This window comes from Neltuma alba, unplaced genomic scaffold (assembly GCF_004799145.2).
Source record: "Neltuma alba isolate B1F8T4 unplaced genomic scaffold, ASM479914v2 tig00002379_pilon, whole genome shotgun sequence".
NCBI classification, from domain to species: Eukaryota; Viridiplantae; Streptophyta; class Magnoliopsida; order Fabales; family Fabaceae; genus Neltuma; species Neltuma alba.
In genome coordinates this window covers 2,965-30,457 of record NW_021632840.1, presented here as the reverse complement: position 1 = coordinate 30,457, position 27,493 = coordinate 2,965, and the positions used below count along the sequence as shown (strand labels likewise).

The 27,493-nt window shown below is 36.9% G+C and overlaps 2 protein-coding genes and 2 pseudogenes across 2 annotated transcripts; 1 reads left to right on the top strand and 3 right to left on the bottom strand.

The window, feature by feature from the left end:
• Positions 1 to 3,244: 3,244 nt before the first annotated feature.
• On the bottom strand, positions 3,245 to 8,082 carry LOC114724638 (aspartic proteinase CDR1-like; annotated as a pseudogene).
• A 1,369-nt stretch (positions 8,083 to 9,451) lies between these two features.
• On the bottom strand, positions 9,452 to 12,958 carry LOC114724657 (metal transporter Nramp3-like; annotated as a pseudogene).
• A 4,248-nt stretch (positions 12,959 to 17,206) lies between these two features.
• Positions 17,207 to 17,527, top strand: LOC114724629 (uncharacterized). Its single transcript, XM_028911024.1, has one exon. It carries the CDS (start codon positions 17,207 to 17,209, stop codon positions 17,525 to 17,527), a length of 321 nt encoding a protein of 106 aa, XP_028766857.1.
• A 6,416-nt stretch (positions 17,528 to 23,943) lies between these two features.
• LOC114724647 (probable indole-3-acetic acid-amido synthetase GH3.1) lies at positions 23,944 to 26,081 on the bottom strand. The gene is made up of 3 exons (XM_028911044.1): positions 25,758 to 26,081; positions 25,521 to 25,622; positions 23,944 to 25,394 (listed from the first exon to the last, which is right to left on the bottom strand). The coding sequence occupies exons 1-3, from the start codon at positions 26,075 to 26,077 to the stop codon at positions 24,014 to 24,016; spliced, it is 1,803 nt and encodes a 600-aa protein (XP_028766877.1). The 5' UTR covers positions 26,078 to 26,081; the 3' UTR covers positions 23,944 to 24,013.
• Between the last annotated feature and the right edge of the window lie 1,412 nt (positions 26,082 to 27,493).

Genomic DNA, 27,493 nt, shown 5'->3' with positions numbered 1-27,493 from the left:
TACAAATTTTATTAATTCATCTCATTAAAAATATAATACCCCTAATAGACAGACGTGGTTTCCCATCTCAGTTTTTTCTTTTGAAATCCATAGTTGGTTGATAAACAAACTACCTCCGGTATTTAACATAGAAGCTAGATAACTTATTTTTCCAAATATCATTATTAATCATGTGTATTGGAACTATCACTTGATGAAACTCCTTAACATGTATAATTATCATAGAATTAATTATGAGTAAAATTAATAAATATTATAGGTAAAACAAATTGAAATTTTATATTTAGAATCAAATAAATTTTTAACAAACTCTTATATTAATAAGAGGAGGAAGTGATAGTTTGGATGGAGGCTGTATCAATATAATTACAGGTTGAGTTTCAAAAAGCCACATGCCCAGGTATTCCAATGATGCTACAGTGATCAGATGAACTTTATGTTGCTTTACCAGCACTGTAAGTCTGCATCATTGGGATTTCTCCTTTCTATTTTTGGGCTTTGATTGCCAAAAATTTGATGGAATAAGGAATGCCCCTTTCAGTGAAAAACAGACTCCACCACTACTTATTACTCTATAAGCACAAATCCATATTTCCAAGCAAGCAATGCCCTTTGGCTGAAATAAAGCAGCAATGCAATGCCCAAATAGCACTCAACGATTCTAAACATTTTAGGATGTCCTGCTCCGCTGCTACTGTCCCACTCTTCTTTTGTTTTTCACTTTTCCTTAAAAGCCAGCATCTTGATTATAATTATCAGATGTTCAGGCTATTGAAAAAAGCGAATCGTCGTTCAGCTCTGCAGCAGTTACTACTCAGTTTCAGAAGGTTGCAGAAAGCATTCCAATGATCTAAGATTAAGACATTTTTGGTGCAAGAAAATTCCCCACATAAATTGTTGGTGATGGATAATTGGAGTAAATTATTAAATTTTAATGTTTGGATGGAGACGAACACATTACTACCCCTAACTGATTAATTCACTGATTTTTTGGATTTTCCCATTTATTAATGACGAAATTTCAGCGCACTTGTTAGTGTCAAATTTTTTTAATGCCAAAATGCAGTGATTTTCTATAACCTAGTATTGCATTTGCATCATGATGATCTTTTAAGGGGAAAAAAAATCTCAACATGGCATGCATTTCTGGAAATCGATAATCACTAAAGTTTATATATCATGAACAAATGCGATAATCTCATTATCGAGGGAATGGAATTATACGTGGTCAGATCATTTGTAGAGAAGTTGAGATTTTAATTTCCTTTTTTTTTTCAAATGATTTCTTAACAATCAATGGCAGGAAGTAGTGGGTATGCATTAAAGGGAATGCAGTCCATGTCCTGATGAAAAGTCTGTGAAGGGAAAGTAAAATATTAGAATATAAACATTTAAGAAATGACCAACCACCCAATAAATTAGTAAATGAAAGGAACCCGTGGAGGGAGGGAATGTGCTGGGGAAGCCACCGTTATAGCTTTTTCAAAAACAGGCGGATTCGGCGCTTTGCAGCAAGGTACAGCAGATTCCTTGCACCTGCTTTCTAATTTAGAGATCCACACCACCACAAGTTGGAATTCAAATTACAAGTTGACAAGGTCGATCTAAATTCTAGCAGGAAGTGGAATAATTAATGTGATCCTTTTAGAATATGAGCGATTTTCTTTGGTATATATATAAGTTCAATTATTTATTTCTAATTTTGTTCAGCAGGCTTGACAATCAGAAAATAATTTTAAAGGGTAAGGTGCTCCCAGGACCTAATTTTGGAAATATAATTGCGCCTTCTTGAAATATCCCCAACAAATTTGAGCTCTAGCTGGAGTAATGTACAGCTTCTTGTTTTATACCTCCATTCCTTATTATAACAGTTCGTTTGATTTTTAATTTGATCCTAAATATAACCTCAATCCACTTTGTTTTTCATGTTTATTTATTTTTTTTAAGTAGTTTTTGTAATAGTTAAATATGTTAAATATTTCATCAAATGGTAATTTTAACTAATATACATGATTAGCAAGGATATTCTAGGAAAGATAATACCTATTTATACAAATAACTAATTTAATTAATTTTTTATTCTCCCTAAATTAATCAATTAAGTCTTATATTAAAGACCAGAGGTAGTATAATGAAACGTCAACGAGCAGTTTCCCTTGTTCAAGAACTGGAATAAGTGACTGGGTTTCACAAGAAAATGTTCCCAATTCAACACCTTCTTGGTCAGCAGATGTTCTTCTTATGACCTTTTGAGAATAACTAGCTTTTCAATCATAATTTACGAAATACGAGGTAAATATGTAAAAGTTTTATCTCGGTTTATATAAATATGCTTATAAGTGATTTCAATTGTGATGGCAAACAAAACCTTACTATTCCTTGTTATCGTACAGAAAAGGATTATCCGACATTTCTGATTCGACAACTGGAATAAGTGACTGGGTTTTATAAGAAAAACCGCTATTTGGCCGAGTTTCCCAACCTTTACATTGTTACGAACAATTTTGACCGGTTGGATAACTGCACATTCCTTGCCAACGCAAGTAGTGTTATTAAGATTGATTTGTACACTTCTGAGTCGCATTTGATTGTATGGGCTGATGGAGTTTCGGTGCTCGAATGATGTCCCTATTACAGTTGATGTGGTCAACTACTTCGTCGGCGAGAAAGAAATGGATATCATCCTGACGGGCCAGTCTCTTGAAACCCAAAGAGACTACCTCGAATCTTATAGTTTCCAGAGCCTAATACAGGGATCGGGAAAAGATACATGTACAGTACAGAACCCTTTAAGAGCAAAAACTCCATAAAAGAAAACATTTGTAGTAGATGAACTACATAGATTCAAGAGTTATTAATTTGTATTATTTACCATAAGCAGTTAAATTATTTATTATTTTATTATAAATTATGATAAAGGTTAGGTGTTGAATGGGTCATGCAAATGGTTGTGTACAATACCGTTTTCCACAAGAAACTGTCACTCACGCTCATGCTTCCTCTCTTTATTTCTCATTTACATTGCAATATTCACAAACAAAATCGCGTTTACTAAAAACAATACGAAGAAATAAAATTTTGCTATACCTCTGTGTTTAATGATGATCACTAGACATTGTCATGGACAGCATTTCCATGAACAAAAATTTTGATAATGTCGGTTCCGGTTGCATGATTGATGTTTTGTTAGGAGTCGACTATGCTATTGAAACTGATCAGGCAAACCGTGAAAGCACAAGGGCGTAGGCATGGCTCACAACGGTTGAAGTTCCTGCTCCGGAGCAGACACGCCTACCGGCTTGTATGAATGCACGATTTGCTGCTGTCTGTTTTTCAAATTAAGAATATTCCGGTAGCTGATAATCCAAGAAGCAACGTAACTAAAACAGCCAAAGTCGCCACCAAACCATATTGCTGCCACCAAGTCCTGCATCATTTTAGAAAAAGTTGGGGAGACGGGAAGAGGTTTATAACAATACAAGCTTGGGGATTCTACAGGCACCCAAGCACATGACAAAAACAAGTCAATTAATAAAAGTCTGCATGTCTAGTATAATACTTCCCGTACTTAATATAGGACATAATTAACTAATTTGAGTATATAAAAATGTCAATTAAATTGTTAATAACTTAATATGAAATATTCTTTCTAAAATACCCTAATTATCTTCATTGGTTCCCTCATCCTCTCTTACTTGATTATTGTTGGAGAAATATCAATACGGTTAATTTAGGAAAAAATTGATAAATATGAGAAATAGGTCTTACATATAGGACCAACATTAATTCTCAAATGAGATACTATATTAAGGAGTATAACTAAGTATTGTGGGCACAATAAATAACAACATTGAAAGTGATGCAACTACAACAAATGCAATATGGATTACATAACTGAATCTGGAAGTTACTTACAACTTTCAACTTCTGTTTCTTTTATTTATTTATTACTATTATTATTCTTCTTGTTGTTGTATGAAAAGGAAAAATTACCGTTTTGATGGAGACTCGACGTTCCATCCAACTAACTTGTAACTTCCAAAGGTGCCAGGAAGCTGCATGCGTTGTTCAACAAGCCGAGAAATTATACTCTGCCATTTAGAATATCAACATTAGTGGGAAGTCTTCACTGCCGCAACAATATAAGTGTCAACCTACCATCGCAGTTGCGTTAGACATGAAATCAGATGCATCTGGGGTTATGGCCCATCTAGAGAGGGAACAATTTCCAAGAGAAGAAAAATTCAATAAGTGAACCTGTCAAAATATACCCAATTGTTATTATCCTGAAGTGAAATTACACTATAACTATGAAGTGCATAATTTTTGGCGCACGGAAAATACTCAACTTGACCCAAAGATCTATAACCCCAAATCCCAACTCATCCCAACTAGCCCTAGCAACCAGTTATGATACTATCATCTAAAGTTAAAAGTATAGTTCTAACTAAACTTAAAACTGCAACAGTGCAACAAAAATTTCCTGCATTTAGCCATCATTTTCTAACCTGTGAGGTGTTAACATCTAACTCGTGAGCTATGGGTCCAACCAGGTCTGTAATCTGATCTTTCATGTCTGAGTAGCTGATGTTAAATGAAATATCAATTGTTATTTGTGCAATTTGGAGTTCCCCTGTATGTTTAAAATTAATGAAAACACATAAGTGAGCATATAAAGTAATCATACTAAATTCTACAACAATTAAGAAGCGAACTAAATTGTGTCTACAGATTGTGCAAATACGTATTCAGTATCTCATCCCATACTATAATGTGATGTTAGAATATCTACTTACATACACATTGAAAGATCAGCTATTTATCATACCTGAATGTAAATCATGCTGTAATGCAGATGGAGCAACTGAAGGTGCAAAAGCTTCAGTAGAATTTGCTCCTTCAGAAGACTCTGGCGGTCGGGAAGCAGATAACTGTAGCCTTTCCCATAACTCAGAACAATTAGTCTTCCAGAAACCAACCCTTGAATTCTCTCGATCATACATAACAAGAGTGTTTCGAACAATGATACCTATAAAAACAAGCATATTTGAAGAAGGACCACCAAGGTATTCAAGAAACTCTTTACTTAGAAGAATTGTGCACAATTCAAGAACTATTCAATAACTAGTTTTCAATTCATGCAAGGGTAAATCATGAATTGACAGAATGTTACAAGTAAATAGAATACCTCCTAGAAGAGTAGTTGGATCCTTTCCATTTTGAAAGATCCCAAGACAATATGCACCTCGCACTTTTGAATGCTTCATAAAAGATAGAACCAGAAAATACAAGGTCAGGAAAGAAAAGACAGACACAACCTAAGATACTCGTGATGTTCATTCAAAACTAACCCGGAATAAATAGTTTTCAGGTGACAGAGACAGCTTGTGACCATTTCCAAATACCATGTCAACTGTTGGAAAGCTTTCAGAGAGTTGAGAAACAGCTCTGAAACAGAAGCAAATATCAAATTGTTAATAAAAGCACAACAAAGAATTAATTTTCATTCATAGGCAGTGCTTAAGAAGTACATTTCGGCACCAGCAAAGCATATATCGTTATAATTTGGATCTGGACCAGGTATTTGCTTGAAAGACTGAAGCTCCTTCTTAATCTGCGGATAGTAAATGCAAAACCAGTTTCATCAAATACTGGCGACAAAATTCAGTTGCTAGAATTTGAAAATAGAGAAGACACGGCACTTAATGTCCCTGTGTAAAAAGCTAGGTATATACTTAAATGCTTATTTTCTTGAGCCAGCAAGCGAACAATCATTTTTTTCTTTTTTGGGGTAACTGAAAAAGTAAAACTATTGAGGCTGCCAGAAGCGAAAAGACACTAACTATGAAGGAACTGGAGACAAGTACAGATTATTTTTTTTTAATTTTTTTGCGGTTTGGATTTTAGAAAAATTGTACATTAAAAATGGATATCATAAACAAGATGACGGATCATGAACTCCTCATTTGGCATGTCAATGAGATATATGACGACACCGCAAGCAACCCAATATTTGTGGAATGAAAGATAAGATTCAAGAAAGTACGTTGCAACAACTAGCAATCAAAATAATCAGGGGGGGGGGGACTTACAGCATCTTTAAATGCAAGGAACGCTTTTTCAGGTAAGTAGGCATACGTAGTACCACTATCCAACACAGTTCCATGTTTTCCATCAAAAACCTTTGGGTTTAAAGACAGCTGCTTCCCAGCAACGTGTATTTCTTTCAAATCGACATTGTAGTATGGACTGTTGCCATCCAAAACTAGAGTAAATGTGTGAGATTAATCAAATGCATTTGCTAAGAAAATGCATGATATCTCTATCCATTAGATGAATATTTTGCAATACAAACCTGCGCACAGGATCCGAATATGCAAAGACCATGTCTGATGGGGAAGATATTCTACCAAGAACCATAGCACCCCCGCCAAAATCCATTCCACCATAGCATAATGAAAAAGAATCACTTATTGCATTTTTTTCAACTAGTTGATCCACAATGCTGAGATCTCCACGGCCCAAACCCATGATGCCATCAGCATGCTGACTATAAAGATCACCGGTCTCAAGATTTTCACAACCAAAAACAGCACGTTGAGGGTCAAGATCACTTTGATTTCCAAAGGATAAGACATCATTACCAAGGACACCACTGCTAGTACTCATTTCAGCATACTGTCTTTCATATGTGCACTGATTTCTGTCACTGTCGCAGTTGCAATCCAATGTGCATTTGACAGGTTTATAGGTGCTTGACAATTCTGGCTGGAACCTCGGATCCTGTTCAAATAAGACCAGGCAAGCAAATTTAGCGATACTTCTGATAAATTATGGGTGTACATGCACCTGCGCAGAAGGTTACAAATGACATCATTCTTATGCAATTATGTCTTTCATGAGAAGAAATGAGTTGCATGGGTGGTCCAAAGCACAACATTGAGGGTGTTGCAGCATTTGGTGCGGAGATGCTGATCGTCTGAAGCTCAAACAAAGATGTGGGCATGCTGAAATTTTAGGTTTGAATAATATTTAAGTGATTTCTAATTTAATAAGTATTCTTTTTTAGAATTATTATGCTTGGTATTTTGGAAGACTGTAGTTATTCAATAAGAAAGTTGTTTTATTTGTTTAAGGAGACCTGTTCTTTGTTTGACCGAGAGGATTCCTGTCAACAAGTGCTGACTGTTTTGCTTTTCTGTAAATTGATAGAATAAAGTTATAGAATTTTCTTCTGACATCACAAGTTTCTACGACAGCTCTCCCCTCATAAACAATATGAAAATAGAAGGATTCCGCTAAACAATCTACATTATAAATTGACCAATTGATCCAAATATGCATGCACAGAGAAGTAGGACTCCATGGATAACCTGGTGCGTGCCACACTGTTCGCAGGTAGAGCACGGGACATACGTCACAGTACTTCCCGTATCAACAATAAGAGCAAACATCTGCGGAGGAGTCCCGATCCAAAGCCGCGTTGTATAGTACCTGTACCATCGTCCCCCAAAGGAAACGCAAAAATCTACATTTAACAGAGCCCACAAACACACCCAAAACTAAATACATGAGGAACAAAGGGACGTGTAGAAGAAGCGCATCAATCAAGGGAGTTACCCGTTAAGGAGAAGATCATCATGGAGCCCCATGTGAGCGTTAGGGTGGTGTTGGGCCTCGGATCTCTGGAGTTGGCGACGGGAATCAAAGGCGGAAACGGAAGAATTGGAAACAGAAAGATATAGCGGCAATATCATAGCAGGCGGAGCGCCATCGTGGAGCTTTTTGAAGTGCAAAATGTGGCCACTATCGCCGGGGATACCGACCACAATCCAGGCGCCGAACTGTGCAAGGCATAGAATTAGGGAGAAGGTAAAGATTAGCTGAGCTGATTCCCGCGCCATGAGTTACTAGTATGGGTTGGCGTTGTAATACGAAATGAGCTCCGCACGGTGGAGCAGATCGAAATGAGAGAAAGAGGGAAAGGGGGGAAGGAGTGAAAGCAATGGAGGAACCGCCTCTACCTCATCAGAGAAAAAGGAGGGAAGGAAGGATGCAAGTTACGCTAGCCGGGCCTGAAATACTTAAGTTCCTTCAATGGCTAATTATATGGATTTCATTCCCGATGGGGGAGCTCTCTGCTTTATGTTTCGGGCAACAACATGAGATTATTTTAAGATTAATTTATTTAGCTTAAACGCTTAAACGGTTGTGAAATTCGTGACTTGTATATAAAGTCTGAAAAAGAAAAATAAGTCAAACTGTTAACAAATTCTTCATTATGATTGCGCTTATCTTTTAAATTTTACGTATACGTATAAAAAAAGTGAATAAATTGACCCCAAAAAGTTATACATAACGTACCATCATGTAAATGTACGGATGATCGAATTTACGAAATCGATTCCGAATTTGCATGGCTCAAATTATATTTTTAATTTTGATTTTTCTAATAAAAATATAGGCTGTCGATGCACCTAGTTTTGTTACGCATCATTTATCAGATTTTCAATGTGTTTGGGTACCTAATTAGATTATGAGCTTGCATTTCGTATAAAACTTGAGATAAGATACGCTATTCATGCTTTTGTATTAAAATGTAAAAGTAAATTAATATTAAATTTAAATTGTTTATCCTTTTGCATGGATAAGCATTATTTTTATTGATGGCGGACTGATTTACTTTACAATGGTGAGGGTGTAAAAAGAAAAAAAATCTATTTACATTTATTCCATAAAAAGTTTAGAAATCAAACTCCAATCACTAACTTAAAGGAAAACGATCCCTTCATATGAGCATGAATTGATTTCTTTTATTATATATGATGTCAGTATTATCGGAGCAAATTTTAATATCATCATGCCATACATGGATAACATTCCTATTCCCTTGAGCGTGTTCTTTCCATCCACAAAAAAAAGTCAATATAAATTGAGGAAAAATTGAATGGGTTCCACTCAACTAATCATCCTGCTCATTTTTAATTGAATGTGATCAGTCCAGGATTATGACCGTGGTCATTGTAGAGATGAGCATGAGATCCACTTGCTTGGCAGTTAATTACACGAGAGGATGAATGAGAGTTTCTTCGCTTGATGGGCTGACGTAGAGAGAATAATGGAAAGGGATGGATGTTCATGGGTGAGCCGTATTTCGTGTTACGTTATGTATGAATTTCTTTTTTTTCACGTTATGTATGATTTTTTTAAAAGAAAAAAAAAGAGAGCTGACTTTAATAATTCAAATTTTAATTAAAAAAATAAATAATGATAATAATGCAGTTTACATCAGCAAAACTTATCCCTCAATTGCTTCCTTTTTCCTCCCTAAAAAAGAGGACAATACATTCAACAATTCAAAATGCAACTTGATTTAAAACTTCCTAAATGAATTATTCTAATTGACGTGGATATATTTCCTTCATTGACCATTCGCTTCCAAACCGACATATGGTGAAAATATATCAAGTCTTAAGATTAGATTCCCAACAACCTTGTGAGACATGGCACATTTGACTATTAACGAGAGGCAAATTTTGAACAAGACCACATGCACACAACAAAGCAAGCCAGAATGAAAGAAGAGGAGCTGTTATTTATCCGTTTGAACACGATCGCTGCCAAGATTTCACTCAACTACATCACCCCTATGGGTTCTTTGTACAATAGAATTCGATAGCAAGACAGAAATATCTGCTCATCACTTGTTAAAAATGAAAGCACAGACTAACGATAAGGTGCCACTGCCTGCTGCATCAAGTTGTTATACAAGTAACAAGCATGAGTGTGCTTGCAAACAATTGGCGGTGAAGGCAGTAATGAAAATCGTCAGCCGAATGGCGCTTAACCCTCCTAAATTGAACTTGGCTTCACATTGACTCGTTAATTCTGTGAGTCAGCAATTATCTTTGATTGTGTTGAACTTTGCCCAGGTGAAAAGGTAATGGCCCTTGAAACAAGGTAAAGTATGAATGCAACATATGCAGCCGTAAAAGCGCACACGACAGCACCAAACATTACTCCATTGACCTCAGAGTTGAAGAATTCCAGCATAAGATAGCCGTTGATCGCTATCACCAGAGCAGCCACAAACCATGCAACAATCTGTGTTCATATCAGAAGCCACTTAGAAATGGAATCCATGATAGCAAAACAAACTAAACTCTGCAGCAAACTGCACAATATAGGGCATAAGTGATGTTTTTTCTTTTTTTTTTATACAATAAGTGATGTTGGTAAAATAAAGAAATGCATCCCCAAGGCTTAGAGAGGATATGGTTTAATAGACTGTTTGCAGGGATACCACAGACGAAGTAATCAAAACCCTCTATACGAGACATCTGTCCACCTATGTTGTTGGAGACAGTTTTTGATTGGGATTAAACTGTTTATTAGCTTCATGAATAACTCCGAACTGCAGAAAAACTCAGTAGACTGCATAATAGGCTATCGAAAACACGATATCCTCTAATTTTTTATGAATAGGCCACAATATGATACGAGTATTAAACCAACTTCGAGTGATGTATTGAGGAAAGTTGTAGGCAAAATATATATATATAGATATATATATCAGTTTAGAACACACAACAGGTCTTCAAGATTAGCAAAAAGGGGTCAACGGATAAAACCTGACCTCCTTCTAATCCTCAATGTAGGAAAGCAAAAGCAGGCAAGCACATTAGCGCTACCAAATCTAACTCTAAATTTCTACACAGAATAGGCACATGGGTTCTATTATGCAAGATAAAAGGGTCTTCAGTGGACCAGTCTAAGTTATCGCAACTAAATGTTGGAGTTTGAATCAATTAAAGTTCATAAAGGCATATTCAGACAACAATGTCAAACCAAATGAATAATTTGTAAATTCAAATTCGTTTACTGAAAATATAAACTGTTCAGTGATGAGTATAACTGAATGCCAAAAAGGCATACCTTGAGGACAGGGCCAATTCTGAAAGCGCCCATTATGTGCTCCTTGGACACCAAGAAAAGCAAGGGGATAAGTGCAAAGGGGATTTGAATTGACTGGAGAACATTAAGCCATTCATTTAGAACATCTAATGAGTCCTCTGATGTTTCAAAGACAAGAGCAACTGTCACGGTTGGAATGATAGCACAACTTCGTGTAATTAATGACCTCGTCCATTTTTTCAACTTTAAATTAAGAAAACCCCCCATTATAAACTGTCCAGCATAAGTTCCGGTAATAGTGCTACTTTGACCAGCTGCTAATAACCCAATAGCCCATATATATAAGATTGGCAGAAGTCCCCCTCCATACTTTTCTTCAAGATACTGCCCAGCATTCACAAGACCAACACTATTTGCAAGGTCAGTACCATAAAAACTCTTCGCAAACACAGTCGTGACAAATACATTAATGATAAGTGAGACAACAAGGGCAGCGGTTGACTCTATAGAATAATAATTAAGTGCTTCCTGAACTCGCCCTTTCTTGCTCTGCTCAACCTGTCTTGACTGAACAAGTGCAGAGTGCAAGAATACATTGTGAGGCATGATAATGCAACCCACAACTCCAACAGCCTTCTGTATTGTTCTGGAGCTAAGTTTTGGAACCAAAATACCTGCACAGGTTGGTCAGATTATGTATCAGATATAAAGCAAAAGAACAATACTTTCCAGTAAATTAGTATTAGTCCAAAACATTTAAATGAACTTCGTTGTCCCTACCAATAAGAAGATCTTTGCCGCTAGGCTTTGTTTCCCCAAACATCCACGCAAATGAGAGGGCCATTACACCAATGAGAACAGCAAAAAATGCTTCCAATTTCCTCACACCGTAGTTCTCAAGAAATAGGAAAATAAAACTGTAACAAGGAAAAAATGCCAATGTTTATTTTGACTTCAGTCACATGGTCTGGCAAATAAATATAATTGTTCAAGCAACTCAAGAGTGTTAGACACATGAAGACAGTGGTTTGTGGACGTCATCAAGCATTTCCATTTTAAACTTAAAGCAAAAATCTCGATCCAACAAGAAATACTCCCCAAATTTCAGATGATATTCTATTGAGCCAAAAAAGGACCAAATATCCAGCAAATACCAGCTAGAGCATCTAATCCGAAACCCTCGAATAGGTATTTTGAGAGCTTCACTTCAAATAAAGGCAGTAAAAATTTCGAAGAGCCAAAATATGATACACTGTGCAGAGTGCGGTTCTTAGTAGAAGAAAACGCAGTTGATTAAAAAGAAGAGCCAACAACTAAGAAAGCAACTGCAAGCACTGCAAAATGAGATTAATTATTACCAATCACAAGCTGTGATGATGACCCCCGCCCAAAGAGGCACAATCCCGTTACTTAGAACTCTGATAGCAATAGCGCTCCCAATAACCTCTTAATGTCAGACCCAATCAGAGCCAACTCCGCCATAACCCACAGTACCATCCTCGCCCAAGTTGGATACTCCTCCCTGCAGAGTTCAGCCAGATGCTTCCCAGTCACCACTCCGAGCCGTGCCGCCAAAAGCTGAACCAGAAGTCCCATAGCCGTAGCCCACATGAGAAGCCATAAGAGAGAGTAGCCGGCAATTGCACCAGCCTGAAGATCTCCCTCAAGATTTCCGGGATCGAGAAAGGCGATGCTCATAAGAAAACCAGGGCCTGTGAAGAGCCAGAGCTTCTTCCATGAAAACGGCGGGGCACGATCACAGCCGTCGTAGTCAGCGTTGGACTCGTCGACTCCGACGACCACCACTTGCTCGGAGGAATCGTAAGCGGCTTCGGTTGTTTGTTTGTCGGAGTCCCCTAACAGTGGTTGTTCGTGCTCGTGATCTTGGGGAGGCATGGCGGATAATAAGGAGAGAAGTTGACCTCTTCTTTGTCCCGCCCCCAAGGCCGTTAACGCAGCTTGAAACTGTGAAGTGTATTCAGCGACGAACTGATTAGATTCGCGCTGAGCTTCTGGTTTATCGGAAAGTCTGCTTCTTTATAACATTTTGTGGCATCTACGACCCCAAGGGAATGGAATGGTTGTCACTAAAAAGTTAAAAAGTCAGAATTGATTTATTTTACAGATTTCCGATCTTTTTTATTTTATAAGATATATTGTAAAATAAGTTTTATATTTATAACTAAAACAATATTATATATATATATATATTTTTTTTTTTTCCTTTCTTGATTTCTTCTTCCAGTGGACAGGGGATACCAAACCTTACTGGGGATGAGAATGAAGCTTAACATTATACGGCGTGTCACTCCCAACTCTATCTGGGGACCCTCCATGCTTAAAAAAATCTTCTTTACATCTAAGCGTATTCAGTACTAATTTTTCATTTGTTGGTGATAAATCTCTTTTTTCTCAACGGCAATGATATTGAAATACATTAGTAATATTTGGCGAGTTGATAACACGGTGATAAACATTTTTTATAATTATTCTGAGAAATTAATTATTAATACGAGAAAAATGCATGATTAGCGATATGTATGATTTGTTTATGATTTATGTAAATAGGCCCATAAGTATTATTGTATAAGTGAATTTTGGATAATTAATAAACATACGATTCATGAAAATGACGTGTTCGTACAGTCACGGGTTGAGATGCAGGCAAAGTGCCGAGTGTGTGGAGGACACCAGCTAGCAAGCGTCTTGACCGTGGATGCTCCGTGCACACACGGGCTGCAAGCAAGGATCGTTCATCAATCATCATTGTTTTTGTTTTTATTTTTGTTTTCTTCTTTCCTGTTTTTCTTGGGGTCAGCCGCCATTCATCGTTTAGCCGATCGTTCAATACTTCTTTCTCGGGTGAGACCAAAAGCAAAATACAGCGAAACAAAATGGAAATTTTTTTTAAAAAATATCTTTTAAATTTTAAAAATTTAAATTAATGGTGATTTTAATAACAATTTTCAAAAGCAAATGACAATATATTTTTTCAGTAACTTTTTATTTAAAATTTTAAAACGTATTTTTTTGGTTTCGTTAGCAAGTATTGGGGGATGAAATTATTTGAAATGTTATCAAAATTATATTTGTAATATTTACTGTTGAAACATCGGGGAGGAGCAAAACGTCTGACTCGTGAGTGAACAAAGCTTGCCCTTCTGCTTCTTGGGGTTGTTGGGTTTGTCCAGTCTTGGGCCGGGGTCCCGCTGTTATAATAATCTCTCAAAACGATCCGTACTAAAATGGCTTTTTAAAAGGGAGAATTTCACTGTAGGACCGCAGAAGACAAATAATCTCAAAGAGCCTCCAAAACTTTCTGAAACCTCACTGCAGGATCAAAGGACCAATCTGATATTAATTTTTAGAGTGAGATTACAATAATACCCCTCCCTTTTTATTTTATTAAAAAATAAATATTTACCGGAGTTACTGTTCCAGCCACCGGAGGTCGGAGGTCCGGCCACCGGCGCTCAGGTGGCCGCCGTCGAGGTCCGGTCACCGGTGGCCGGAACAGTAACTCCGACGGAACCTCCAGTGGCCGGAGTTTTTTTTGAGTGGCCAAGGGAGAGTTTGAACCCAGGACCCCTTAGCACACCAAAAGACTTGTAACCACCAAGCCAAGCAACCCATTCAATCATAAAATGCAAATAAAACTATATATAACAAAATAAACACAACAGTCCAAATATAACTGAACAAGTGAAATTAGACGATTTACAAGTGAAATTCAGAAATTTGCAACAAAAATTAGGCAATTTACAAATAACATAATAGAAGTCATAACCCTAAATGCAAGTGTTTAAGTGCAAATGAGCAAGTGAAATTTGAAGATTTACAATAAAATTTTATGGATTTACAACCCAGATTTGGCAAACACAAGAGAATTCACAACCCAAAATGTAAGTGTTTGAGTGTAAGTGAACAAATGAAATTAGACGATTTACAAGTGTAATTCAGAAATTTGCAACAAAAATTAGGCAATTTACAAATAACATAATAGAAGTCATAACCCCAAATGCAAGTGTTTAAGTGCAAATGAGCAAGTGAAATTTGAAGATTTACAATAAAATTTTATGGATTTACAACCCAAATTTGGCAAACACAAGAGAATTCACAACCCAAAATGTAAGTGTTTGAGTGTAAGTGAACAAATGAAATTAGACGATTTACAAGTGTAATTCAGCAATTTAGAACAAAAATTAGACAATTTACAAATAACATAATAGAAGTCATAACCCCAAATGCAAGTGTTTAAGTGCAAATGAGCAAGTGAAATTTAAAGATTTACAATAAAATTTATGGATTTACAACCCAAATTTGGCAAATACAAGAGAATTCACAACCCAAAATGTAAGTGTTTGAGTGTAAGTGAAGAAGTAAAATTAGACGATTTACAAGTGGAATTCAGCAATTTACAAATAACATAATAGAAGTCATAACCCCAAATGCAAGTGTTTAAGTGTAAATGAGCAAGTGAAATTGTCGAATTTCACTTGCAAATCTATAAACTTTTGTTATAAATCTTCAAATTGTATTTGCTCATTTACACTTAAACACTTGTATTTGGGATTGTGAGTTCCATTATGTTATTTGTAAATTGCCTAATTTTTGTTGTAAATTACTGAATTCCACTTGTAAATCGTCTAATTTCACTTGTTCACTTGCACTCAAACACTTACATTTTGGGTTGTGATTTTTCTTGTGTTTACCAAATTTGGGTTGTAAATCCATAAACTTTTATTGTAAATCTTCAAATTCTACTTGCTCATTTGCACTTAAATACTTGCATTTTGGGTTATGACTTCTATTATGTTATTTGTAAATTGCCTAATTTTTTGTTGCAAATTTCTGAATTCCACTTGTAAATCGTCTAATTTCACTTGTTCACTTACATTTGGACTGTTGCGTTTATTTTGTTATATATAGTTTTATTTGCATTTTATGATTGAATGGGTTGCTTAGCTTGGTGGTTACAAGTCTTTTGGTGTGCCAAGGGGTCCTGGGTTCAAACCCTCTATTGGCCACTTTGTTTTAAACAAAAAAAACTCCGGCCACCGGAGATCCCGCCGGAGTTACTGTTCCGGCCACCGGTGACCGGACCCCGACGGCGGCCACCTGAGCGCCGGTGGCCGGACCTCCGACCTCCGGTGGCCGGAACAGTAACTCCGATAAATATTTATTTTTTAATAAAATAAAAAGGGAGGGATATTATTGTAATCTTATTCTAAAAATTAATATCAGATTTGTCCCTTGGTCCTGCAGTGAGGTTTCAGAAAGTTTTGGGGGCTCTTTGATATTAATTGTCTCCTGCGGTCCTACAGTGAAATTTTTCCTTTTAAAAATTTTCAATCATCGTTTATTAAAGATGAAGTATGTTTATAAATATTTATAACCTCAAAACCAAACTAGTCCATAATATCGTTTTTTTTTTTTGGTCGTGGAAGCAGCCGAAATAAAGGGACCATCTAATATCATTAAAAGGCCGAACGAGCCCATAATATCATTACTTATTTTTATGTTCTTTCTTCCTTGATTGAAAGATGAACCCAGACACAGACCAGATCCTGGGAAAGATATATTCCGGTGGTATTTTCATTCCAAAGAAAACGAGGAATGTATATTATAGAGTGTATGAATTACTATTTTAAACTCTTGTCTAAACCTTTTCCCGGGGGCGTTGGCTGGGGAGCACGGGTGGGTTACGTACTTGTGTTTGTCGTCAAATCGCGACAGATAAGATTCCTCGAAGAGGGAGCAAAAGCATGCCTGTGGCAGGGCAGGCTTGCTCAGAGGCAGAGCACATGCCTCTTGCCACGTGCTTTTCATTTCCTCCGTCATCGTCCTTATAATATTGCCAATGTGTCCAACCCCACGTGGTTTAATTTAACATAAAATTAAAATTACGAATAAGTCCCAATTCTTAATCAGTCAATAAAATTAAATTTTTAATAAGATCTTTTCCCTAATTTTTCTTTTTTTTATTTACAACTGATACATGATTTTCTCCTCTAACGACCTGCTGGGGGACCACTTGGGCCACTCTGCCTGCGGGCTTTTTCTCTGGTCCCATACTTGATATGCATATTTGGGCCTCTCAATAAGAATCCATTGGTTGTAACTTTAGGTGGGCCACATTTGCAAGCAGTCTGGCCCGGACGCTTGTTTACAAGATGAATGACTTCTTGATCCCCCAAGTCTTTGTTGTTTTTCTCCCAGCCCAGAATGATGTTCAGGTTTTTTCCCTAAACACAGAATTCATATTCACCTTTATGAGGCAGAGGAGTGGGCCATGCTAAAGGGTCTTAACTTGGGTTGGGGTATGGAATCCAGAGATATTATAGTTGAATCTGATTGTAAAAGTCACACTGACTCTGTCCTTGGAGAAAAAGGTGTAAGGATCACTTGCAGCGCTACTCCACGGGAAATTAAAAGGCTCCTGGCTCTGACATGGAACATCAAGCTTCAATTTATTCAAAGAGAATGCAACCAACTTGCTGATACGCTAACAAAGATGGGTCTCACAACCACTGCAGTTCTTGACATTGCTCCTCAACACGCGAGGACACTGGTAAATAAAGAGGTTTTGGAATCTCAATCCCCAGTGTTCTGATTTACCCAAAAAAAAAAAAAGAACACATTCAATAAAAAAAACAAGACTCATCTTATTTACTTATCCCGTACTACCTCCGGTCCTAATTATAAGAGCCAGTTGACTAATTTGAGAAAATTAAAGAAAGAAGTTAAGTTAGTTATTTGTAATAAATAGATGTTGTCTTTCCTAAAATATTCTTACTAATCAAGTATATTGACTAAAACTATAATTATTAAAAGGACTGTTTTAGAAAAAAGTTGAGTAAATGTGAGAGACAAAATGGATTGGGGTGTTATATTTATGACCAACATAAAAGTCAAACGAGGTTTTATATTAAGGACCGGAGGTAGTATTTCGTAACTTATGATTAAAAAATTATTTATAAGATATTCTAAACAAAAATAACATCAGAATCTATGATTCCACGACAGGATGAGAGATCAATGGCCCGGTTTGCCAGGTGGTCACTCTACGAAGTTTCTTAATGGTTCGCCGGAAGCGGAGGTAGGGGACTGACTTTCACAACCCTGCAGTCTGAGGACCAAATCACCCAACGTTGCTTAGTCTGTGATATTTATATTTCAACATCTACATATCAATATTCATGGCAATTACATCTCCCAAGCCTTAAAAATTTAATTTTAAAGAGGTTATGGAATCTATTTAGACTTATTAAATGATGACTTTATATTTAAGAGCAATATATTGATTACCCTTTTGTATTATCTAAATTATAGAAACTTTTCATCTATTTTGAAAATATAAATAAATCTCTTTTTACATTAGAATATTTATTACACAAACCTCTCTTATATTTTTAAAATTCTATTTTCATCCATCTAACTATTAGTTGACCGTCAAATTTTATTTTTAAGCTTTTATTTTACCAAAATATCTCTATTTAACATAAAAATTATTTAAACATTTATATATAAAAAAATATTTTTTTTTACAAAAAAATTATTATAATACATATATTTTCAAAAAATTTAATATGTTATAAAATTTATTAATTATTATATTATATAATTATATAATTTTAATTCTTCATGAAATATTGAAATTTAAGGTCTCTTTTAAATAGCTAAAATATATTTTAAATGCTTTTTTTTTTATCATACAAGATAAATTATGTGCGTTCGGAAAATTATATGAAGCATTTAAATTTATAATTTAAATTTTTTTATTCAATTCATCAAATTTGTATTCAATTTTTTTTATGTTTATATTAACTTAATTACTTAATTTTATGGTCCAATATGATAAAAACATTAAACAAACAATGATTTGTAAAAATAAAAGATAAAATGAAGTAAAGGAAAAAATATTAAATTCTTCAAAATAGTTTTAGTCAAAATTTAGGAATTAAGTGTTATGAAGGGTAAATTAGTAAAAAAAGTATTTCAACATAAATTTTAATTAAAAAAACATCTTTTTAGAATATTTTTAACAAAACTAACAGTTTGAACTTAAACGTATGTTTTCAAAATACAGGGAAAGTCCATATAATTAAGTCCAAATGCAAAGGATATTAGAGTATTTTATTCTATATTTAAATCTGAAGCTACGCGTCGATTTTTATCCAAACAGAACCATTATATTGTTTTAAAAATCATATAGGATCATCCGTTGTCGGATCTGGCAATGGGGGCAAAACTGGAAATTGGCAAAGTGGAGAACCAGTTTAAGCTTGACAGAATATTAATTTTATTTTAAATATCTAAATCATGTTCTAAGCTATATTTTATGCGTATATATATTATAGGTATTGAAAAAGAAAAACTAATGGAAAATGCGCAAAGAATGTGAATGTTTATTGTAAAAATACAAATTTCAAAATAATCATATACATTATAAGTATAAATATTAAATCTCACAATCATTTTATTTTTTTAGATCATAAAATATTCATTAATTCTCTCATATTACATTTTTTAAAACCAATAATAACATTTTGGTTAAGCTGGAGAGAAGATAAGCCCTCATCTTATTGCCTTTCAATTTTTATTTACGTACTAAGGAAATGAGAAGGTAGCATTCAATCCTTAGGCATGGAAAAGCTTTAAAACCCCGGGCCAGTTGCCCCATCCATCAAAGTGCCTACAAGCCAGCGAAGAGATTAGTCATCGGGTCCGCCGGTGGATACCTTGATGTTTCATCATCAAAAAAAGAAGGTAGCATTCAATAATAGAAGGGTATAACATTATTTAAACTCGAGTTATAAATATAATTCTGTAAAATAATATTTTATAAAATATTTCCTATAATATTATATTTAACATATAAAATCAGAAATGCATTAAATTAAGTACGAGTGGTCTAACCACGGTTCAACCACTACCAAGCCAATGGCTCAATTAGGATTATTAATACCGCTCAGGCTTTAACGACAAAAGAGCCCGTCGTATTCCTCTTCGAGGTAGAATTAATAACTAGCAGGCAGGCTTTATTGTTCCCTGCAGGACGTATACATCATTCTCTTGCGGATAAGGTTTTACGGAAGAAGGCCCAATACTGATTTATGGGGCTGTCTGAGTCTGAGCATGTAATAATTAAGGTTCTGTCTAACTCTCAAATGCTACAAAGTTCCTACCCACGAATAGTCGAATACAAAGGTTTTAAAAGATCAACAAACCAAGTCATTACTACTTGTGCTCAAACTAATGAATTATTGTATGTCATCCACTGGTACGCATGAAGATTGTACTTAGAAAAAGGATAACCAGAACCGGCACAGCATGGTGGTCCAACCATCTCAGCAGATGTAACCTTTAACCTCTGATCTTATTTGCATATGAAAGAAGGGACAGAGAACTAAAGGGACAGTCAACTGTCTGAGGCAATTAAGCAACAGGGGAAAATATAGTGAATCAAGACATCCTCAAAAATGTTAAGAATACAGAGATATAAGAGGACAATAATACACGTGGTGCTTTTTTTTTTCCCCTCCTGTCTTGTTAATAAATAACAGCCCGACCTGAAGTTGTAATCGGTTCAGCAATAATCGTCCAGCCCAACCCAAGACTGAAAATGTTCTCTATTATTCAAGCCTTCAGTTCTGAGGCCTCCAAAGGGACCATTGCTTGCCGAGTTGCCGTCGTTGTAAAGGAAAAGAGTCAGCTGTTGGCGGCAAAGGATGTTGAGGATGCAAGAGACACGATCATCATTGCGGCCATTTTAAGCAGCAAAAGTTTAACAGAGTTATTTAATACCCTCTCCAATGGTACACTCGTTTACTCTATTGCAATTATCTGCACTTTTAAATGAGCTTTATTGCAGCGCTTTTATGAACTTTTTGGTTGGGACTAGATTGTGTTCAAACCTGACAAACTATAGGATCGGAAAGGGCTGGAGTTTAATTTAATGAGGATTTACTAGACAGGAAGACATTCGAGGATTTTACTTTAGCTGCTTCCGGTCGCTTTAAAACCTTATTCCGGACACACCAACTACAACATATTCAATTGCCTGCTGTTCGATTCAATTAACCTGGAAAAGCTGGCCTGCGTGTGCTACGCCTTTATCGGGATGTATAGCATTTTGCTTCGGCCTGAAATAATCTTTCTGAGAAGCTCTCGTTAATTGCTATACTGCCTCTTTCTTGTCCTACGTGAAAGAAAAAGACATTCGTTTTGAGGCCCATGCGAACATTTTCGAAGGTTTATAGTAAATATCCTCGTCGTCTCATGACTTCTACATATAAATATCCTTAGTTAATTGCACATTCTTCAATTAACATACATGTGACTTTGCTGTGGAAAGCTTTGAGGCAAAACTAACGATCATGAAGGAAATACAGCTTGCATGGTAGCCCATAGAATAGTTAAGTAATAACAGAAAGGTGACCATTCTCTAATTATGTCGGCTAATATGCAATATTCAAATACTCCTTTAACACTTCTTTCGGGCTATAAAATACTTTAACTCAAATGGTTGCAACTTGGATTCATCATTAATTATCTTTGACTCCAGTGCATGGATAATTGAGAGCGGCTTATGTATACTCGTAAGAGTAACAAGTATCTCGAAGTTTACCAGTAGCTGGCTTTCTTTTTAATATTGTGATCAGAACTAAGAAGTCGCTTGCCTATCTTCACAAAAAAAAAAAAACTTTTGATACGAGATTTTAGTAAAGATACGTACTCTTCGATGTCACGCAAACAGGTATCTTTTATTTTAGACAAGCTGCTACGTGGGGCAGGAGAGCGTGTATGTAGAAACTTCACATGCCAAAATTAAAAGTGGTCGACATATTTAGTCAGTTATCTCAATAATTTGTAAAAATATGATACTACTCCCTTCGCTTCTTATTATAAGTTTTAAATAACTAATTCACAGATAATAAATAATTAGTTAAAAGTACTTAATAACAATAAAAAGGTTAGAAATTGACTTTTGTTTCTAAATATGCCCTTTTAATAAATGAGAAAAGTGATGATAGGGAATGTATGGGCAAATGTGATGAGAGAGAAATTAAAGGTAATATTAAAAAAAACACATTAAAAATAATATTAAGGCAAACTCAGATTAAAACTTATAAAATAAACTACACTTCTTCTCAAATTTGAAGTTTATAAATAGGACCGGATGGAGTAGTTTTTAAAATTTGTCTTTATGAAACAACTAGTGCATAACTGGGGGAGCCCGCTTGTTTTGCCAGAAAAGTATTGATCTCAAATCTGAGCATATAGCTATGTTAAATACTTAGTGGAAGTGTCTGCCATCCTTTGGTCAAGCGTACCTTTGTGAAAGTACTTGCATTGTATATAGATATAGCACTGTACGTTACATCCACATTTAATCCTTACTTGAAGGATGAAAGTATACATATTATGTGATTAAAATAAATGCAACATTTTTGTGGCTTCCCCCCATAGCAAATCAAATGACTCATATTAAAAGCAACTTTTTAATCATGATTTACATTATGCTAACCTCATATCGTAAAAAGAGTTTTTTCTCGATTTATATAAAAATAATTATAAATACTTAAGATAAGCAGATACAAACAAGCCCTTGATAGATAGCTTAAACACGCGTCTATGGCGAGCGGTGAGCAAGTCGCACAGCCTGTTGCCTATCTCGTGTCATCACATCGATTCAGGCCAAAACAAATTCTGGACAAAGTAATTGGATCAGAATTAAGCTGATTATGTTGGGCATTTTGATGATTTGACCTTTTAAGCAAATTCTATAAAAACTTATTTTTATATAAAAATTAATTTGTTCTAAAAAAATCTATTTCAAAATTTATACAACTAATTTTTCCCAAGAAAATGATCTGATTCAATCAATTGGCCAATCGGATCGATGCTGAACACTGAGCACGCCCTGAACTTCTTTGCGTCAAAACCAATATTTAGTCTCCGGGACGAACCAAGAAGGCAATTGCCCAAGTCTTTTTTGACCCCTTGCAATTGACTAGGTCGCAATTCATCAGGTTAAATGCATCTTTAATTTGAATATACATCATGACGGAGGATGAAATTTCAATCATCGCATACACTGTATTCAAAAGTCTCTTCGCGTTAGATTTCAATGGCGACTGAGTTAGGACGACTTGAATGAGGACCTTCAAAAACGTGGAAATTATAAATAATAATGTCATCACTTTGCAGCCAAAACCTGCCACTTTTCTTCAAACCTCGTCGGCTCCTTGTTGCGTTTTACTCCAGTCAAACAGGAAACAGTGGGTCAAACACGTTAGTTGGAAAGTGCTGCCAAACCAAACTTCATGTAGAGGGGGTAATTGAATATTGCTGTTTAGTTGAAAGGTAATGTGGATCATCAATAAGGCTGCCAAACGTCAGTGTAAATCAGCGCCCCCCACCCCCCCCCCCCAAAAGAAAACGCAGCCACCCACTAAAACCATCCGCATCAGTTGGGTACAAAAGTCTGGCGACATGCTTCCAAAAGCGTAATAAGGCGTCGAAGGATATAGTTTTATTTAAAGACCGTGCTTCTCACTTTGCGGATTCGTAATCAACTTTCCTACGAATGGCAAACCTGGTTTCCCAAACGGAATATCTAGCACGTGCACATCAGTACAGCCACATAGAGTCCGTAGGATGAAACAGGAGAGATAACTGGAAATTTTTTGATGCCGCCTCAAATAATTTTTGCACATCACTTACCAAATGCAGAGACACAGCGCATGTGATTGGTTTCCCTCATCTGAGCTTTTAACATCTTTCCTAAACGTCAAGAAAGAAAGTAATTAAACCTGGTTTTCATACAATATGGAACAAAAGCATCATCTACTGTGCACCCCATTTTTGAACTTATTTTCACAGACACATACAAAAGCACAATTCGCTCTATTCAATAAAGCCACAACGAAAGAAGAAAAAAAGGAAGAGAAAGGGGAATTTCACTTGTAAAAAGATACATGAAATCAAATTAACTAGGACTAAAGCTCACTCACGAACGGTAGGTACACTTTCAAAAGATGCATAAGCCCTGTTCGTTGCTTTGATATTTTTTTTTTCCCCCCATTCAGATTTATCAATGACGACGTTCGGGAGTCCAGTGGGGAGCAGCTGGGCTAAAATGAACAGAGACCACTCTAGAGTCGAGTAGTTCCATTATGGGCGTGAAACTAACACACCTCGGTACTTTGTACTGGTTGATAGAGGCACCCCTTGAGATGGCGTAATCCATCAGTTCCTCAAAGGTGCCATTCTTCACCACTCGTATCTCTAACGGTCCAATAGAGTGGTCCGCGACTCTGCCTTGTCTATAAACCGAGTTGAGGCTCTCTTCCATCGCTAGGCAGCACTGGTTCAGCACTTCATTGGTAGGCGGGTTAGAGGGGTCCTTCATCAACAATTCCCAGTAAATAACATAATGTCCCGGAATACTCTTCGTGTCAGCAAAGCTCGTATACTCCACAACGCTGGTCTTGAATTCTTTCAGTAACACCGAGGCGTTTTCGATGGACTTTTGCAGCTCGGCCTCGTCGGTTTTGTCGGAGTCAATGCTCAAGAGCACGTTTTTTCGCCTCACGAACCGGAACTGTGGGGCTTTGTTGTGGAATCCCGTGACTTGGAGGATATCGCCCACACGGTAACGGCACAGGCCAGAGTAGGTGGTGATAACGAGCTCGTAGTATTTACCAACTTCGAGGTCGGCTAGGTCCACAAGGCGAGGCGGCGGGTCTCGTGAGAGAGTCGAAGGGGACGATGAATCATCATGTGGCAAGAACTCGAAGTAACCCATGTTTGGCATGATGGTATAGGACACCTCAGAAGGCTTGCAAATAGGGTTTAGGTTAAGCCCAAAGTAACACTCGGAAGACGCGTACATGGTACAAACCTTAGGCAAGCCACCACTGTAATAGTCCAGGGTGGGAATATACTGAGCCATAGCACCCGTGACGATCACGTCAAGGTACTTCGTGTTAGGCCAGATTCTGGTGATAATGCCTTCCCAGTTCCCACCGGAGCATTCTTCTGTTATGAAGTCTGCGAGTTCTGGATCGGGTTTCAAGATCTTGGCCATGGAATCCTTGACGGAAGGGTCGGTGATTTTGGGGTTGAGGGTTCCGGCGGAGATATCAAGGGCTAGTTGTTGCCAGTTCAGCTGAAGGAATCGGATGGCTCTGAGAAGGCCAGAGGCAAAAACGGCTCCAACTCTAAGAACTTCGTGGCGCATGATGAGGCCGCATAACATCTGGGTGTACATGCTTTGGAAGGAATCGGGGCAAAGTATGGCTTCGTTTGGGCTAGTGTACACATTGTATGGGTCATAGGGTCTGTTCTTGAACTGTTGGCTCTTGTAATAGCTTGTGAGCACAGGACGAGCCACTAGTCCTCCTGGAGTCTTCGTCTCCGCCTTGATAAACAGAAAGTACAGGCCCTTCCCTTTGTCTAACCCCGGCATGTACCTTCATAATAGTTAGATTAATAAAAAATAATTAATAATGATTACCGCATTAGTTGCAGACTCCAACATTTAAGGAATAAATGCGATAAGAACAAAAATGAAAACGGAAAGTCAAAGAGAAACGCACAGGTTCATGACAGGCATCAGAAGACTGTACAGTAACTGACGACGGTCCATCTCTTCACCGGTGGTTGGTATTAATTTTCTTTCACCCGCTGATGTCCCAGAACTGCGGTTACAACAGTTATGGTTTATGTCAGTTATTCAAAATGCAGATTTAGATTTAAAGAATAAAAGAATAATAATAAAGAAATATAAACTACAATAATGCGGAGAAAGGGAAAATTAAATGACGACGACTAACCTAGTGAGGAACTCGGAGATTGGGTGAGAGGAAAAGATGGAGGAGCGATCGCCATTAGCGACGCGTTGGATATCAGGCTGCAAATCCTCGTACGTGACAACAGGAACCTTGGACTTAAAAGTGTCTCGGTCCGTGGCTCCATTGAGCTGAAACCGCCGGAGATACTCCGTGTCGGCGTTTCGGCTCAGTATCTCGCACAAAACCCTCTCTTGGACCGAATCAGTGTTGTGGGTCATCTCTTGAATGAACTGCAAAGCCTTAACGTCCTTCTCACCGGCTGGAGGTCCGAGAGGGGATGGCAAACCACAGTCAATGGCCATGATGAGGTAGTAATAAGCACAGCAATAGCGCAAGAAAGAGAATGAGGTTTCGAGGCGGCTAGCTCAGTGATGGATGGTATGGGGGAAAGGGCGAGAGGCCTTTTTATAATGGTGTTAGACTTGGACAAAAAAATGTGCCATGTCATAGTCCACGTCACACAGTGCCACGTTGGCAGGCCGGAGCGACATAGTACTTCGAAAGGACGCTGGCGGAAGGAGGGACGCCGATTCAGAGAGACAAAAGATTAATCCATTTTATATACTGCAGTTTCACTGGGAGACATGTGGGCCATAAAACACGGAGGGATGATTACCGTGGGCCGACAGGTGGGGCCCACTGTTTCGCCAGGTCAGTCCGTAAATTGCCCACGACTGCTGGTCAGATGAGCCACGCTGCCTTTTGCGCTTTCAGTGCGAAAAAGATAGATGCCGACTCAACCCAGAATAGCGAGTTCCAGTTAGGCAGCAGCGGCCCAAGTTAATGGCATTTATCTCGTTGCGTGGATAATTATAAATAATAAAACTAAGTTTTTCTCTTTTTGGGGGGGGGGGGTTTGAAATAGTTTTCTTTTTTCAACATCACAAGATTAAGGTCTTAATCATATTTTAGAAATGTATCGCGGTGCAGCGATCACATGGAGATGACATTAAGGGGGTGTTTGGATGTCCTTAAAATCATTTTTCAGAAGCACTTTTCCGCAAATCAAGGCAATCTCTTCCACATATTTGCTTCGTATACCGTAAAAGCACTTCTGAAACTATGGTTTTGATCTTATCCAAACACCCCCTAAATAAAGATATGAATGCGCGAAGTTTGATTTGATCTTGATAGAATTATATTTGAGATTTTTTTTCTTTTCTGGTGCTGGTTCTTCGCGTCTCTAGCTAATGTGTGGGCAATTTTTTATCCAGAGGGTAGGTGAATGGTTTAATTCTTTTTGCGTCATGACAGTTGCTTTGCAGTGACATTGTTTTATTCACCGTCTACACAGAATCATTAAAAATTCATGAGAGTACTATACCACTTGCTTCTAATGAAGCAATAAAACGAAGGGAATTAAACCTGTGTTTCCAATGATCTTGAAAGAATCCAGTGTTATTCTTGGGAACAAGCAACTCATGAATAAAAACCAATCAAATTAATTGCTTGCCTTCAAGTGTATATAAACATTTATTTTCAGTGTTCATATCCCTAAAACGTCCTTGTTGAACGATCTTTTGTAACTGATAAAAGAGAATAAGATCGGCCGGTCATATTTGGATCATAGTGAGTCGGAAGTCTTTAACGTGTCTGAACCGAGGAAAAACGGATCGTGACTTCCGTTAAGGACTTAGAAGCTCAGTTAATATGGGATGAGGAAGGAGATAAGCATGAGCATGTAGAAATTGAGCGTATTTATATATGAGATAAATTTA